At 56.0% G+C, this 16,582-nt stretch overlaps 6 protein-coding genes across 6 annotated transcripts; 4 read left to right on the forward strand and 2 right to left on the reverse strand.

Moving 5' to 3' along the window:
• Positions 1 to 382: 382 nt before the first annotated feature.
• Positions 383 to 1,261, forward strand: EX895_002263 (uncharacterized protein; the record flags this gene model as incomplete). The annotated part of the gene is made up of 1 exon (XM_029882862.1): positions 383 to 1,261. The coding sequence occupies one exon, from the start codon at positions 383 to 385 to the stop codon at positions 1,259 to 1,261; it is 879 nt and encodes a 292-aa protein (XP_029740617.1).
• Positions 1,262 to 2,805: 1,544 nt separating this feature from the next.
• Positions 2,806 to 3,786, forward strand: EX895_002264 (uncharacterized protein; the record flags this gene model as incomplete). Its single annotated transcript, XM_029882863.1, has 1 exon — positions 2,806 to 3,786. One exon carries the CDS (start codon positions 2,806 to 2,808, stop codon positions 3,784 to 3,786), a length of 981 nt encoding a protein of 326 aa, XP_029740618.1.
• A 601-nt stretch (positions 3,787 to 4,387) lies between these two features.
• Positions 4,388 to 6,898, forward strand: EX895_002265 (uncharacterized protein; the record flags this gene model as incomplete). Its single annotated transcript, XM_029882864.1, has 1 exon — positions 4,388 to 6,898. One exon carries the CDS (start codon positions 4,388 to 4,390, stop codon positions 6,896 to 6,898), a length of 2,511 nt encoding a protein of 836 aa, XP_029740619.1.
• Positions 6,899 to 7,121: 223 nt separating this feature from the next.
• On the reverse strand, positions 7,122 to 10,655 carry EX895_002266 (uncharacterized protein; the record flags this gene model as incomplete). The annotated part of the gene is made up of 1 exon (XM_029882865.1): positions 7,122 to 10,655. The coding sequence occupies one exon, from the start codon at positions 10,653 to 10,655 to the stop codon at positions 7,122 to 7,124; it is 3,534 nt and encodes a 1,177-aa protein (XP_029740620.1).
• A 507-nt stretch (positions 10,656 to 11,162) lies between these two features.
• On the reverse strand, positions 11,163 to 13,249 carry EX895_002267 (uncharacterized protein; the record flags this gene model as incomplete). The annotated part of the gene is made up of 3 exons (XM_029882866.1): positions 11,163 to 12,681; positions 12,767 to 13,072; positions 13,161 to 13,249. 3 exons carry the CDS (start codon positions 13,247 to 13,249, stop codon positions 11,163 to 11,165), a joined length of 1,914 nt encoding a protein of 637 aa, XP_029740621.1.
• Positions 13,250 to 14,656: 1,407 nt separating this feature from the next.
• EX895_002268 (uncharacterized protein) lies at positions 14,657 to 16,579 on the forward strand (the record flags this gene model as incomplete). The annotated part of the gene is made up of 1 exon (XM_029882867.1): positions 14,657 to 16,579. One exon carries the CDS (start codon positions 14,657 to 14,659, stop codon positions 16,577 to 16,579), a length of 1,923 nt encoding a protein of 640 aa, XP_029740622.1.
• Between the last annotated feature and the right edge of the window lie 3 nt (positions 16,580 to 16,582).

The raw sequence follows: 16,582 nt of genomic DNA on the forward strand, positions 1-16,582 counted from the left end.
TAACCCTAACCCTAACCCTAACCCTAACCCTAACCCTAACCCTAACCCTAACCCTAACCCTAACCCTAACCCTAACCCTAACCCTAACCCTAACCCTAACCCTAACCCTAACCCTAACCCAGTTGCGCTTCGGGCATTTCCGAAGATTTGCAATCCCATTTGACGGCGCGGAGTCATGTCTACTTGGGCGAGCCAGCATCTCGTGCCGTAGTTGCAATCACCTAGAGATATCTTGCCCTGCGGTCGCTCTCCCGTTTGATCTGTTTGCCGAGCGACAGATGGACCTCGACCTTCCCACCCGTTTTAAGAAAGGTGGTCTGTTCTTCCCCATCTTATTTACCACCATCGCCATACTCATCCACTAAAGGTACTTGTGGTCGCCATGCCATTCCTTCGCTCCAGCTGTCCCAAGATTCTCAAAGCACCCGCTAAGATTCATGAACCACCTTATCCCGCCGATATCTTCCCCAACGGTACCGACCTCAACTCGCCCTACGGCACTATCCACTACTACGAGTTCGGTCCTGAAGATGGCAAAAAGCTGCTGCTCATACATGGCATTTCAACACCTTCACCTGCATGGAGCTTGATCGCTCCCGATTTGATCAAAGCCGGGTACCGAATTCTTTGCTTTGACCTGTTCGGTCGAGGATACTCCGATTCACCACAGGTGACGCACGATGCGGCGCTGTTCGTTTCACAGATCACACTGTTGCTTGCGCATCTTCCTCAATGGGACAAGTTCGATCTCTGCGGCATGTCTTTGGGAGGATCCATAGCTTCATACTTTGCGCACTACTACCCCCATCGCGTAGATCGCCTCGTTCTGATGTGCCCAGCAGGTGGGACACCAAACGCCGAGCTTCGTCCTGCGATCAAAATTATCCGCTCTTACCTCATGCCGAATTGGCTTCTCCGCCGACTCCTACGCTTCCTACCACTACTTCCTACCCCGCCAAAAGGATCTTTGATATGGTGGCAGGCAGAGTACCATCCAGGTTACAGATTCAGCTTCACATCAAGCTTACAAGATGGACCTCTGTTCAACAGTCAGGAAATTCATCGTGCTGTGGTGCGTCATTTTGGTTCGCGAGTGCGTATCATTTGGGGTGACAAGGATGATGTGGTACCTATGAACACTGCAAAGCACTTCGGTCAGATTGACCTTGCTGTCATACCCGGTGCTGGACATTTCATGGTCTTGACTCACCCGGAAGCGACCGTTCAGCACATGCTCGATTTTCTTGGTTCAAGAAGGTAATGTGATGGATCTATATGGCGTCGAATGTGAAGGAATATGTAGTATACAAGGTTTTGGACTATGTTCTATACCTGGGACCCAACGACTTTACCAAGCTTACGGAGCAATCAATTAATGAAAAAAGTTGGCAGGCTATTCTGCGGAAGTCGAGGAATCTATGCCTAGCTTGTTGCAAACGGGCTGATGACCTTCCGAGTACGGAATGCTTCCACCCGAGGTTGCGGAAGGGCGCCACGGTGTGCGGAAAGACAACAGTCGACCACAACAGTGCGCCTTGTCGACACGAGACCGGCTTTGACAATCAAGTGACAGGAACCGCCGGTCACCGGCGAGATAGGATGTCGACCTCGCCGTTCCGCTAATTGTGCATTGGAAACTTGCGCCAACATCTTTACCTGCGACGGCCGCTTTGGATTGGGCGGTTGAATAAGTTTGGTGCTTGCATAGCTGTATGGATGAACGGAGTAGGTGTACGGTCTACTAGCGAATAGCCTCCTGTTGCTACCTTCGTCGTGTCGTCTCAATTGCAACTTAGGGTCAACAGCTGGCCAAACGCTTTGTTGTGACCACGTCGCGCACATACAGAACTCTGGAAGCAAGGACTAGCTCCCGGTCACGAGACAAATTCGTAAACATGCATGACACCGGTCTCATTGTCTTAGCTAAAGGACAGCCCGGGGGCCACATTACAAAGCGGCAGATGTATAACCCACCGTTTGTCTGCAGAAGCGGATTCAGCAGCTGCAGCAGTTGTAGGAGGGACTCGATTCATTCGGTAAGACTTGACTTGACTGCTTAACGCCTGTCAATGAACGCGCGGAGAGAGAAGAAAAGAGATTTGCGGGCGCGTGTCAAACCGGTGACTCTCGCTTAATAGCGCTTTGGCAAGCGAAGGCTAGTGTATGCGGATCCAACAGAATCCCTACATTCATGCAATGCTGCGTTGCTTTGCTGCGTTGCGTTGCCGCGTTGTTCAGCTCTGTATGGAGCCCGGTAGAAGTACGGCGAAACGGCGAAACAGCCAGCAACCATCCAACACTGCGTGTTGGATGGCCTCTCGTGGCGGAGTGGCAACTCTATGCAAACGGCGGCTGCAACCAGCTCCTCACCAACAATGGCGCCACTCCAGAAAGCAACAACAGCGTCCGAACCCACTCGGTGACCGGCCGTGCTCTTCATCTCACTTGCTTTAGCGCGGTCAAGCGTTGACCTGGATGAGGTCAACTGGGGCCCTTCTCTTGCTTGATTTGCACGCCTCCCGAGGATGCATCGCTCGGCGAGGTGGGCGAGGGGATTGGTGGGCTACGACTTTTTGCCCATCGCAGCGCCCCTTTCTACCATAATGACCGTGGTGACCAACTGCTATCAGCTCAACTTGCCTCACCGCATGCTGCTTGCGGTGCAGCTGGTTTTGTACTTGAAAGCATATATAGACCTGCTCGACGCCGTCCCAGTATGACTCCTTCATCAAGTTCGCACTCCCTCTAAGGAACCTCTCCCTCGCTTGTTCCTCGAGCCGCCCTGTTCCCTTCCGTACCGCTACCATGAAGTTCACCGCTACCTTCGTCGCCCTTGCCGGCCTGGTCGCCGCAATGGCTGATGCCTCCCCTACGGAAAAGCGAGCCTGTGCTCTACCTTCGACGTACAAGTGGACTTCGTCTGCACCCCTTGCCCAGCCTGCTAACGGCTGGGCTAATCTCAAGGACTTCACTCACGTTCCTTACAACGGACAGCATCTGGTTTATGCTACCTACTATGGCAACGGCAAGTACAGCTCCATGGGCTTTACTCCCTTCTCGTCATGGTCCAACATGGCCACGGCCACTCAGACTGGTATGTCGCAAGGTGCGGTTGCGCCAACGCTGTTCTACTTCCGCCCAAAGAACATCTGGGTGCTCGCCTCGCAGTGGGGTGTCGCGCAGTTCACTTACAGGACGAGCAGCAACCCGACCAAGGTCAACGGCTGGTCATCGCCCCAGCCAATGTTCTCGGGCTCCATCTCGGGTTCCAACACGGGTCCCATTGACCAGACCGTCATCGGTGACAGTACCTCGATGCACCTCTTCTTCGCTGGCGACAACGGCAAGATCTACCACTCCAAGATGGCCATTGGTAACTTCCCTGGTGCCTTCCCTGCCGCTTCCGAGGTGGTGCTCAGCGACACGCCTCTGAAGATCTTTGAGGCCGTTCAGGTCTACACGGTCTCGGGTACCAACCAGTATCTCATGATCGTCGAGGCTCAGGGCAACAGCGGGCGCTACTTCCGTTCGTTCACCGCCACCAGCCTTGATGGTCCTTGGACTGTCCAAGCTGGATCCGAGAGCGCTCCCTTTGCTGGCAAGGCCAACAGCGGTGCCAGCTGGACCAACGACATCAGCCATGGCGACATTATCCGATCCAACCCGGATCAGACCATGACCATCGACCCTTGCAACCTGCAGCTGCTCTACCAGGGCCGAAACCCGAGCGATAGCGGCAGCTACGACGCTTTGCCGTACCGCCCCGGTCTCCTCACCCTCGTTTAAGGTCGGGACTCTGTTGAAGAGCGGCTCGACTGAGACCCTCTCTCAAGAAAGCAGTCAGAGGGTCGAGGAATTGTAGCGAAGGATTGCATCGTTGGACTTGAAATGCTCAACTCACATGGAAGCACAAGTCGTACCCAGTCCTTTATTGAATTCAACCCAATGTCGCCCGCGGCTTCCAACCTTTTCGTCATATCATCTTACTTCAGACGCTTCCCCGACGAAGAGCAATGAAAGAGGCCTAGTTGGCCAGTTTTCCCTCGACTGTCTCCAAGATATGAAATGGGACCGAGCGAGCTAGAGTGCGTTGCGTAAGAACCTTCTTGAACCGGCGAGGGTGCGACCCCATTGCTCTGGTCGGGCACCTCGATGGAGTCCGTGTAGCTGTGGTTCGAGGGACATGAGGTTGTCGATGCACCTTACTGTACTGTATAGTACAGGACAGTACATACTGCACGTCTGCAAAAGGGCCTAACATGTTTTTAGAGAAAACTGTATTTCGGAAGGCGGAAGTGGAGGCGAAACGGGGCTTGCTGTTCCATATGCTCGCGTTCTTCTCTTCTTCCTCCACAGCATTGAAAGCTACGACTTGGAGGCTTCCATCATGTCTGCACCAAGCTCATCAGACCGAGAAGGCTCTGCCGCGCCCTCTCGCTCTTCCACTCCTGGTCCACGCTTGCCAGAAGAAGAGTCCACCAAGCAAGCCCGTCCCACTACAACACGGAGCAGAAGGTCGCAATCTTTCAACACCACCGATTCAGACTCTGATTCGGACGCAGATGATGGTCCCGGTCCTCAACCGGCCCCTGCATCCGTTATTGGTGGTGATGCCAGCGATGACAGCGGCACTGATGAAGATGTGGGGCCGCCACCACCGGCCGCACCAAGTACGGATCGCCACCAAGGTCCTTCCTCTTCTTCCTTTTCCGAGGACCGCAAACCAAAACGTCCGCTTCAGCAACATGGCGATATCGGCAAGCCATCGCAGAAGAGACAGAAAGCAGTCAAACTTCCTCATGAACAGACATATCTCTCCAATCTCCCTTCCGCCGATCGCTACTTCAAGTCGTTGATGCACCGAGACACCGTCAACTCAGTTACCGTCACTCCGCGCTCCAATTTTGCCATCACCACCAGTGTCGACGGTTGGGTCAAGTTCTGGAAGAAAGCGTCCCTTGCTCCCTCTGCCTCGACAATATCAACAACACCCATGCCAGGAAATGGCGCTGCGTCTTCGGCATCGTCTCTGTTCAGCGCATCCTCGGTCGTCGAATTTGTCAAGCAGTATCGCGCCCACCTCTCGCCCATCATCGCGTGGAGTTGCTCTGCAGACGGTGCATCATATGCGACACTGGATGCTGAAGCCAATGTCAAAGTGTTCGACGTCAACAACTTTGATCTTATCAACATGATCAAGTTGCCGTACAAAGCACGAACGCTAGCCTGGGTTCATCGTGCAGGCAGCGCACGTACGATGCTAGCCATCACGGATGAGGACTCTGCTCATATTCGCATCTACGATGGTAGAAGCACTCCAAGCCAAACTCCGCCAGAGGCAAGTATGGATGCAGAGGGATCAATACCCACCCCGTCCACCGGCTCGACCCACCACCCCATCTACACAGCGTCCAAAGTGCACCGTGCCCCTGTCCACATTCTCGCTTTCAACGCACAGCACAACACCATCGTTTCGTGCGACGTTACCGGCTTTGTCGAGTACTGGACGCCAGAAGAACCCTTCTTCGCTCCATCACCTACAAAGATTCCCGGGATGTTTGAGCTCAAATCGACCACGGATCTGTTCGACTTCAAAAAGACCAAAACGGTCCCTACAACACTCACCTTCTCCAAGGACGGCGAAAAGTTTACCATCTTCTCGATCGCGGACCGTCACATCCGCGTGTTCGACTTTCGCAGCGGCAAGATCACCCGGCGCTATGATGAGAGCCTTGAAGCGCTTCAGGCTGTTCAAGCGCTACCTCCGCCACCGGATGCAACGTCGTCCACCTCACCAGATTTGACAGAGGCAGATACGGAAGACGTTCACCCGGATGTCAACTTCAAACTCGATCAGATGGAGTTCGGACGCAGAATTGCGCTGGAACGCGAACTCACTGCTTCCAGCGCATCAGGTCCGCTCTCCGGCCTTGCCAACGCCTCGTCTGCCGCGCTCTGGAATGTGCTTTTCGACGAATCGGGCAACTTTATCATCTTTGCCTCGCTGCACGGCGTCAAGTTCGTCAATCTCGTCACTGACAAGTGCGTCCGGCTGCTGGGAAAGGACGAAAGCGTTCGTTTCATGCACCTTGCGCTGTTCCAGGGCTCACCGGATAAGAAGGTGAGCTCGCTCGCTGCGGCTGCCTCGGAGAACCCGCTGCTTGCCAAGCAAGGGTTGGTGGACCCTACGCTGTTCGCCACTGCGTACGGACGGGCACGGTTCTACATGTTCACGCGGGTCGATCCGGACGCCGTGGGCGGTGGTGCGTCTGGCGGTGGCACGAGCGAGAACCGCGATGTGTTCAACGAACGTCCTACACGCGAGGAGCAGACCATTGCTTCTGCTACAGCCGCCATCGGCAATGGTCGCGGTCGCGCTGGTGGCGCCAGCACCGCTGTTGCGAGTGCGACTAGCAGCAGCGGCGCGAAACCCAACTCGGCCACCCTCCACACTACGCTCGGCGACATCCACTTGACGCTCTACACCGACCTCGTGCCCAAAACATGCAAAAACTTCATCGGCCTCGCCAAGAAGGGATACTACGACAACGTCATCTTCCACCGCATCATCAAGAAGTTCATGCTGCAGACCGGGGATCCGCTCGGCGACGGCACGGGCGGCGAAAGCCTCTGGGGCGGCAACTTCGAAGACGAATTTCACCCGAGCCTCAACCACTCAAAACCTTTCACGCTCAGCATGGCCAATGCAGGCCCCAATACCAACGGCAGCCAGTTCTTCATCACCACTGTGCCCACGCCTTGGCTCGATCGTAAACACACCGTGTTCGGCAAGGTCGATGCCGGAATGGACGTCGTCAAGCGAATCGAAGAGGTCAAAGTCGATAAAAACGACAAGCCGAGACAGGACGTGCGCATCATCAACGTTAGCCTGCGCTGAGAATTCGGCGGGAGGATGAAGAATGGGTTTCGAAAACAATTTTGTCGTTGTGGTGATTGCAGTCGTGTGTGTTGTATGTGCTTATGCATCTGTAATGCACTGTATGTGTGACGGGCGGGAGCCTCGTGAGATGATGGTCTGTGAAGATCGAATCAAGCGAGGAAGTCTGCACCTTGCTCTGGCCGTGGTGCTCGCAAGGACAGAAGCTATGCGTTGAGGACTTTCAGGAGAGCGCCTTGATACCGGCATCAAACGTGCCGAGGAACACAGCACCACCCAGACCGATCCACATGGTGCGTGGCAGGAAGCCACTGAACAGCGTCTTGATCCCCTCCGTCCGGCCGATGTGCAGGAGTGTGGGGATGATGTCTGTGTTGACTCCGCGCGGGAGGGTTGGCAGCGACTCTGCAGCTGTGCCCATCGCCTGCTTGGTGTGCAGCATAATGCGCGTCTTGACCACGTCGAGTGGCGTAGTGAGCCCTGCCGCGATTGCGCCGGCAATGCTTCCCGCCAAGCCGGCTTGCCAGGTGGGCAGGTTGCGTACAAGCTCTTGATCCGACAGCGATGGTGCGAGCGCATCCCCCCCTTGCGCATCAGTCGAGGTAGTGTGCGACTTGGCTCTGGATCGAGCCATTTCGAGCTTGAGCCGCTCATACAGAGGGAACTGGATGCAGGTGAATGGAATCTCACGACCGACCGTGCTACCAAAACCTCGATAATAGCCACGAACGCCTGCCTCCTGAAATACCTTTGTGAACGCCTGGAACGTAGTGGTACCTTTTCCGTAGGTCATCGTCTGCTGACGAGACTTGATCACCTCGGTGGGGACGCGGATCAGACAAGCAGCGGTTTCAGCGATCGAAGCTGCCGCCATGTGCACGCCTGCAGGACCCAATGTGCCTTCCGAACCAAAGACACCGGGTACCCATCTTACCAGCGCCGGCTTCATCGATTCGTACGTCGTGAAAAAGACTGAAGCTCCTGGGGCGGAACCCACTGCCGTCGAGGCTAGACCGCGATAAACGCCGGTGAAACCTCCCGCCGCCCAAAAGCCTTGTGCAGATTGCAGGCGCGTTTTGATGGTGTCAATGGGGAAAAAGAGCAAGTCGACCGTGAGACCAGAAAGGGCACCCGCAGCAAGCGCGGAAGCGAACGGAGGCCCTGTCGTTGCTACATTTGTAGTGGCTGCGTTGGCTTCGTTGCCTTCCAACACCGAAGGAATCGACTGGTGAGCGATGCGTGTTTGCCTTCGTGAAAGGCGCTCCATCGCTGAGTCATTCGACGTCGTCGTCGTTGTCAACATATTGTTGGCGGAAGTTCTGGAATCGTCAGACCTCTCGTCAGGCAAGTTTTCTAACGAGACAAGGACGGTCGATTTCGAACGCCGCAGAGTCGATGCTTGCGGGGCCTTGAGTTGTGTTTTAGAAGCAGGCAAGGGGGGCGCTGGCGGTGCAGATTGATGGTCGTTACGCACCGAGTGAAAAGTGCGCAAGTCGCTGTGAGACCGTCTACCTTTGAGGCGTCGGAGAGTATCTGCAGCGGCGCTAATTTTACTCCTCAACTCTGATGCGGGACTGTCGCGCGTTGCCGAATCCGAGCTGGAAACAACCAATGCTTCAGGCACTTCCAAGATCGAAGGTGACGTTTTGGGGAAAATGGAAGCGATTCTAGGATTCAGGGAACCGAGCGAGGCGTTGGATCCTGTCCGGCGGCGAGAAGAGACAGAAATGGGTGTCGGGTTAGCGGAAGCCAAAGCGTGCAGGTTTTGTTGGCTGGTCGTCGACACAGAGGGAGCCACAAGCCCGAGACTCGACCTGGACGAGAGGAGAGCGGGTGCTGCGGTGTACAGGCTGGTGATGCGTGGCCGGGAGATTCCGCCACTTGGCGAGGTGAAAGACGAAGAAGACGACCGAGCACGGCGCGATGATCCTGCCGCAAAGTAATCCTCGGAGGGGGACCGTAGCTTTTCCTGGTCCTTATGGGCATGTTCCGGCGGGAACAGGAGAGATGGCGTCACGGATACGACGCTCGATGGACGTCGAGGCCTTGCAACTCCAAGCGAGTATATGGTTCTAACACTGTCCGTAGGAGAAGAAGGCTCTGCTGTTCTCGACTCATTGCTTGCCGAGGCTGAAGCAAGAGAGGACGAGCTAACAGTGCGACCGTACTTTTGCCGAACAGCTATGGAGGCAGAGGCGCCTCCGAGCGTTGGGTTCCGCTGCTCGCCCGAGGCTGAGATGGAGACCACCGCAGATTGAGGGGCAGCGTAGCCGTTCGAGACACGCATCGTCAAAGCTGGCCGCGCATTCTTTTCCAGTTGTTTGGTGGTCTCGACGTCAGCGGGCGCAAGGTCGCGGAGACGCTCTTTCGCATCTGCTACCGCGCGAGGCGGTTTGAGCTTGCCTTGCGGTTTCGCTATGCCAGGTTCAAAGCCCAAAAGTGGGTGATTGCTACGTTGATGATAGTCTGTCGCCAACGAGCTCCTTGCATGGGCCTGCGCACAGCTTTGAAGGTCGCAGAACAGCTTTTCGTCGTAAAGGCGTCCGGACGTACCCTTTACGCGAGACAAAATGTGGAGGAATTGCGAAGCGTCGGGACAATCCAAGGCCCCGTTCGGCTTGGCTGCTGAAGCTTTGACCCAAGCACTCTCAGCTTTCTCGATGTTCTCGGCGTACGGCTCGAGCGTAAGGAAGCGAGTTGTCTGGATGGCTCGGAGAACGCTGAGATGGTAGTTGAGATCTTGCATCGTTGCGAGGAGAAGCTGGTGCTCGTCCGCGTCGTCGGGCCCCTGATGCGCTGATAGCCCGAGTGTGTTTGTCCTCGCATCCGCTTCGATGCGGGAGGTCCATCTATGCAGAGCATCTTCGAGCTCGAGCCACAGCTCCGGTGCCTGTTGAGCAGAATGCTCGCTATTTTGCGAAGATCGAAGCGTCCAGGCACATTGCGAGTCGGCGAGATCTTCGATGTGAGGCAGGAAGACTGCATTCTTCTGGCAGGGGTCGAAGGCCGCTACGTTGGGGCTTAAGAGGCCATGTACTAGCAACTGAGTTGCACGCAGAGGACCTTGCCAGATTTGAGCGAGACGGAGGCAGGGTGTGGACGATGCGCTTGCCGCCTTGATCTGGGCAGCGAGGCGACGCTCGTACAGCCGAAGCGCCTCCAAGACCCAGGCGATGCTGCGCAGAGCATCGCGATAGACGAGCGTGACGGCAGGAGAGGTGCCGCGCGTGACGCCATCAGCGTACAGGTCGGCGAGCTGTTCGCATGCACTAGCGGAACCAAGCATCGCGGCCCGGTAAAGAAGCAAGATCGCCAGAGGGTACGAGTGATGCAGAAGAGCTGCGCTGGCCTCCCACTCGAGCTTCGGAACATTGGTGGCGCTCAGCACCCGATCGCGTAGGTGTTCGTGCCGCGTCCATCGTGCTTGGGCGTATCCGCGAAGACTTGTACGCTTAGTCGAGTGGCGCTTAGATGCTCTCGAATTGCCGGATTGGGGTTGGCTTGGAGGGCCGTCGACAAACAGATGCGCTCTGGCTGCTTTGAACCTTGTCTCCGCTTGCGATGTACTCTGTTCACCATGAACAGCCTCGACGTCTTGGTTCGCCAGATTCAAGCCGCATTTGGCGCTCAAGTCGCGAGCCTTTGCAGCAAGGATAGTCTCATGAACTTGAAGGCTGACTGAAGACGAGGACGATCCGTTTCGTCGCAATGCTGGTCTGTGATTGGCCTGAAAGGGAGTGTGTTGCCGCAGGAACATGGTGTCTGGACCTATGCGTCTAGCAAGATTGATCGAGAGAGCGGGGATCTGTCGACGCCAGCGTCAAACCAAGCCGCGCGGTGTAGATGTGACTTACTGTAGGGTCGGCGAGAGTGGAGATCGAGTGACAGTGATGGATAATGGGTGAGGGTGACAGGGACAGTCGCGTTCGGGAAAGGCGGAAAAAGCGTTTGTGGAGCTTGTCGATCAATTTCAAGAGGTTCCGAACACGCGACTATGGTCGCCAAGGGCCGTGCGTAGAGCACCCAAGAGCGCGTGGCCACGCGATCTTGACCTGGCCGATGCTGGTGGTTGTAGCCTTTGCCTTATCAACTACTGCGAAAGGCTAGTCTCTCATGGTGAGAGGACAGGACCAGAGATTGGTCCGTGTCGCTCGGTCCCCGCATACGGATGTTGACCACCAATGGGCGATAGCAGGAAACGGAACTGGGTGCATGACAAGTGGCGATTGTATAGTACAGCAGTTGACTAACGATTCTATCAAACTCAGGCCTGCGCCACGCCAAACAGGCCGGTCAGGTAGCCCTCGTAGTCATACACGGCATCATCCACGCCTTCGACACGCACCTGAGGCATTGCAGCTTTGAGGTAGTCGATGGAGCCCTGAGGCAGCAGTGCCAGACGCAGATCGAGTTCGGTGACGTAGGGCTTGTCGCCAGCCAGGCCCTGGAACGCCTCGAGAAGTTGATCTGGAGAGGTGGTGTCTTCGGTAATCTCGCGTAAGAAGGTAAGGAACGCATCGTACGAGACTGCGCCAAATGTCTCGCACAGCTGCAAGTGGATCTGTTCGATGTCGTCCTCGGTGTAGATGATGCCCAAGCTAGCAAGAGCTGCGCCGAGCTCCGGGACGGTCAGCGTGTTGGAAGCATCCTTATCAAAGTAACGGAAGGTGGACTCGAACTCTTCGAGCTGTGCAGGCGTGAGATTGGTGTGCTGGCGCGAGACGATCTGGTTCTCGATGAAAGCCAGCTTCTTGGAGACGCTTGCTCGTACCAGCTCCCATTCAAAGGCGAGGTCACTGAGTGTGAAGATGGTATGGTCGTTCTCCTCCACCTTGGCGTCGGTGCATTCCTGTTCGAGCGTGGTGATGAGGGTGAGTCGCTCTTTGATGGGATCGAGCTGCGCGAGCAGGTTCTTGACCACCTCGAGCTGGGCTTCCAAGTCGCCCTCGAGCGTGGCGATGCCGCCTGCCAACTCGCGAAGCTGTCGCTCAAACTCGTTGGCCGCCTCGGCAAACTTGATCCGGAGGCTTTCCTTGGCATTGCGGATCTCAGCATTGATGGATCGACTGCGGCGTGCTTCGGCCAGTGCAAGCGTGGACCATGCAACTTCGAGGTCGGCCTGCCTGAGGCCTTGCTGTGGGAGCCATTCGGGCAGATGATATGTCTTGAGTTTTGTCTGGATGTTGCCGAGGAGCGCTGCCAAGTCGGTCCTTTCGCGGACTAGCTCGCGCTTGACGCCGATCTTGTACTCGTTGAAATGAGTAAGCTGCGCTCTTGCGTCGGCGTAGGTGCCTGCGAATGTCGCTGCGACCCATCTGCTCTGGAGACTGGACATGCTGTCCACAAGCTGACGTGCTCTGCGTTCGTAGTCCTGTTGCATCACCCATGCACCTTGCATGACGTCGGCAAAGGTAGCAACACGACGGCTGACCACCTCGGCCTGCTCCATGGAACTAAAAGCGTGGAAGTATTGGGCGACGTAGGTCATGACACTGCGCTCGTCTGGTTTCGGCCGATCGCATAGATCCTCGACGTCGAGCAATTGAGGAATGCCGAGGTGCTCTTCGGCGACTTGAAAAGCGGTTCGAGTGCAGGCGTGAGGATCATTTTTGGGCAGAGCATCGTAGTTGAGCAAGTCGGGGCGGTGGCGATGAATTAAGGCGCAGAGTGCAAGGCCATCCTTGAAGGAGGTGGTAAAATTGGTGACGTCGACCTCTTGGTAAGGAGCTGTCTTTCGTTGGCACCACAATAGGAGACCCTCTTTGGCAGTGACTCCCTCCTCGCTGTAACAAGCCGGAAAAGCAGAAGAGTGAGTACCGTCCTTCAAGCACAAGCGATCGTCATGACAACTGATGGACCAAAACATACCTGATATCAGCAATGGTGAAGCGCAGAATGAGGGTCCAGATCATGCCGAGGATGAGCTTGAGGTTGCCATCAACAATATCCTCTGCGCCTACGTTTGTAAGGACGACACCGCGACTTTTGATAAACTCGAGGGCCAGGTTGACATTTTCAGCCTTTTGAACACGCATGCGCGGATTCATGTAGAAACGACCGAGCGTGGTATCGCCCATGATCTCCATGAGCTGCACCAATTTGACTCCATCTGAGAGATCGGTTGTAAGTGATCGCATGGGCGTAATCTGTCTCGACTCGAGTTTGGTGTTGAGCCTACAGATCAAGAAGGGCAAAAGTACCAGGTCAGCATTGTCGGAACAAGCGAGCGGGGTGGGAACGAGAAACGAGAAATGAGACGCACCATTTTGTGAATGTCTTTGCCTGCACTTCCTCCCAGCCTCGATCCTGGTCGGGCAGTCCGACGAGGACAGAGGATCTCTTGTACGCCATCTGTGCGCTCTGTGAGCCGCACGCCGGCTTGAGTCTTGTCGCGAAAGGTACGGACCCTGCGATGCGAACGGCGAGCAGAAAATGTGCTGCTGTGATTCCTCAGACCCCGAGCTTATCAGGATGTCCAGCACTTCGAGTTGCTTTCTCAGAAGTTGCGCGTCGGAGTGAGTTCCTCTGAGTGTGTATATGTGTGCCAGTGTGTGCCAGCCAGTGTGTGTGTGTGTGTGGGTGTGTGTGTGTGTGTGTGTGTGTGTGCGTGTGCAACACGGTATTGAAAGTGAGATGGTGGCCGAGAATATATGGTTGCGGTACCGTGAATCGACGATTGAAATCACTCAAAGCAAAGCACAGCAAACCAACATCTCCACTTTTAGTCCACGCTCGAATGCGGTTGTGTTACTTTATTTTTTATCAAGTCGGATTCACCTACCAAATAACGTTGATCTGTGCTGTGTGGCTGCTTGCTGTGCGTCATAAAAGAAAAAAGGGTTTGGCTTCGTGACACCTGCTCTGCCTACGCGTGAGATGTGTGAGACCAACACCTGACCTTGTTTTCGATGGAGCCATTTCCATAAATGTTAGAGCGACATTCGGCTTGAACAGCCTTCCTGCTCAACGTCCCCCATAGTTGCTGCTGTGAAGGCTGGCATGGATCGCCGAGTGACCGCAGGCTTTGAGGTGTTCTCATCCTCGATAAGGACATGCTCGCTGCGCTGATCATCAATCCGAAGAAGTGGCAGCAAGAGCTGCACGTCAAGCTCGACGGGGCGCAGCGCGAACTACGTGTTCCATGAGTGGGAGCGAAGAGGTCTACGAGCCCTATGAGCTTCGGCTGTAACCGATGAATTCACCGTCGAGCCTCTCATGCTCCGTGACTGACGCCAAGAGAAGGTGTCTGACAGGGTCGCCGCGGAAGGGGACTCGCGCTTTTCGCATGTGTGAGCCAGCGCTTCGGAAACGGAAACGCGTGCAAAATGCAGGCCAACGCAAAGTGCGCCATCAGGATTTTGGAGAGAGATCTCGCGTGCGGGATTGCTTTGTTCCCATGGCTCTCATCCTCGTCGTCGTCTCGTACTGTCAAGACCGCAGCTACGTCAACGAACGACAATCGCATTAGCGACACTGGTGTTGTCCATCACAAGGATCGATAGCGCTTGAGCCGGCTTGGCGCTGTCTCACTTCCCATACTACGAGCAGCACACTCGCACGAGCCTTTCTGGCGTAGACGCCAACCTCTGATATTCGCAGCCAAACCCAGAGGCCACGATGACATCAGCTTGACAGCCACCGCAATACTCACCTCAACGGACTTATCTGGCTGCTGGGTGCGCTTCTCGTCATCCGTGCGCATCTCAACCCGCAGCTCATCTCTAATTAACGGCGGGCTACATCGGCCAACAGCCAGCGATGAGGGCCATCTTTTCAAGCTTTAGTAGGCGCGTCAACGTTGAAAGGGGCCAAGACAGCATCGACACCCATCGCAAACCTTCAACTCCAAATGCTGCTCACATTCGAGCGACTTATTCGGCCGTTGGTGCTACGGGTGGCGGCATAGGCGATGCTCCCGCCAAGCCTATGGTCCACAGTACGACAGACGGAACTACTAGCAGCGCTTGGGCTTCCAAATTCTCGAGTTCACCTGGATTCACACCTCCTCACAGGCGCAGGGACGCAGAGCAAAACGATGCCGAAACTGCGATGTCGTCTCGTCCATCGCACCCACCGTCGAGCTACAAACAGCCTTCGTCGAGGCAGCTCTTGAACACCAGCGCAGCTCGCGGACTCGTGCGCAAATGGTCCATCGCAGGCAAAAGGACTACTTCACCGTCCAACGTTCCTGTCTCGGGCTCTGAAGCCTCTGTCGCCAGCGCCTCTGCTCCCAGGCAGCTATCGCCTCACCCTGATCCTGGCCCTCTTGCTACCGCTCCAATCTCAAACAACAAGACGCGCGACTCCAAGCAGATCTCCGACTACAGCCCTCATGACGATACCAACGATGTTATGACCGCCAATGGCGTAGCAAAAGCCGACATCTCGGTCATGACATCGGCGGAACTGGCCTCGAGGCTCAACGAGCTAGCTGTGGCCAACGCCGATGACCTCCTCACCGACAACGAGTATCGCACTTTGCGGCAGGCTGTTTTCGACCAGATGTTGCGAGCTGACAAGCAATCCATGGCAGCGCCTACCGACAGGGGGCTCACAGGCATCGGCTTGCAAGGTCGAAACCAGCAACCTGACGCCGCGGCTGCGGGCATCCCAACGAATGGGAACGGATATTTGTCTGCAGATCTGCCCAAGCCCGAAGCGAGCCGATCCAGATCTTCGCTCGGGCACGAAGATCAACGGCCAATTTCGATCCACAGCGCACGCAGTGGCACGTCTTCGAGCTTCCAAAACGTCAGCCAGTTCTTCAAGAATCGTCGTCAGAACAGTCAAGACTCGCACGTAGTGCAGGAACCGTCTACTCGTGACGCCGCAATGCGAGCCGCTCCTTTCCGGCGCGACTCAGGAGGGCTATCCTCGCATCTCTCGAGTGGGGACAGTCACTCACAGCGGGCCTCGTCGTTCCGTACGCAGCACTCATCGGCCGCCAAATCAATGTCGCGCATGTCGACGCTAGGACGCTTGAGAACGGGCAGCCACTCAAGACGCGAGCAAGCAGAGGCCGCAGCGCGCGACATGGAGGAGGCTTTCTCTGCAGAAAGAACCGCGCGCTCGCTTCGTGCCGTATCGTTGTATGACGGTGGCAGCGCTAGCATCTCCATTGTTGGCAGTGCCACCCACGACAGGTCTCCTACCTCTTCCCGCGCTGAGGTGGCGCCGACAACCATGTTTGGGACCGAGTACGTCGACAAAACATCTTCCGAGATCCAAGCCGAGATCGGCGTCGTGCTAGCAGAAGGCAACCGAATGCTGGGCACCTTTACCGTTCTCGAAGAGGCACTACTAGCCAAGCAGACCTTTCTTGAACCGCTGGCTATTAAACGGGTCATCGAGTCGGCTCGAGACGCGCATCCTCTAGCTTGCGTCTCTAGCCTTGCCGTACTTGAGCGCGAAGGTCAGGGTGTACGCATCTCGCGACCACCGCCTCCCTCGTCCTACCGACCGCCTCTCACAGCCACAACCGCAAAGGCGGTGCCCTCCCCGTCTCACGACAGGGCTTATCCGCCGGGAGAAGCCACGTCGTCCGCGGAAATGGCTGCGATGCAAGTCGAGCTTGCAAGCATCTACGTACAGAAAGCTGCAGTTGTCAAACGATATCAGGATCGACTGGCGTTCCTGCAAAGCAAGCTGCGATCGGCGGCCATTCGCGAAGGCCTCAGATGACGC

Source organism: Sporisorium graminicola, chromosome SGRAM_14, assembly GCF_005498985.1.
Source record: "Sporisorium graminicola strain CBS 10092 chromosome SGRAM_14, whole genome shotgun sequence".
NCBI classification, from domain to species: Eukaryota; Fungi; Basidiomycota; class Ustilaginomycetes; order Ustilaginales; family Ustilaginaceae; genus Sporisorium; species Sporisorium graminicola.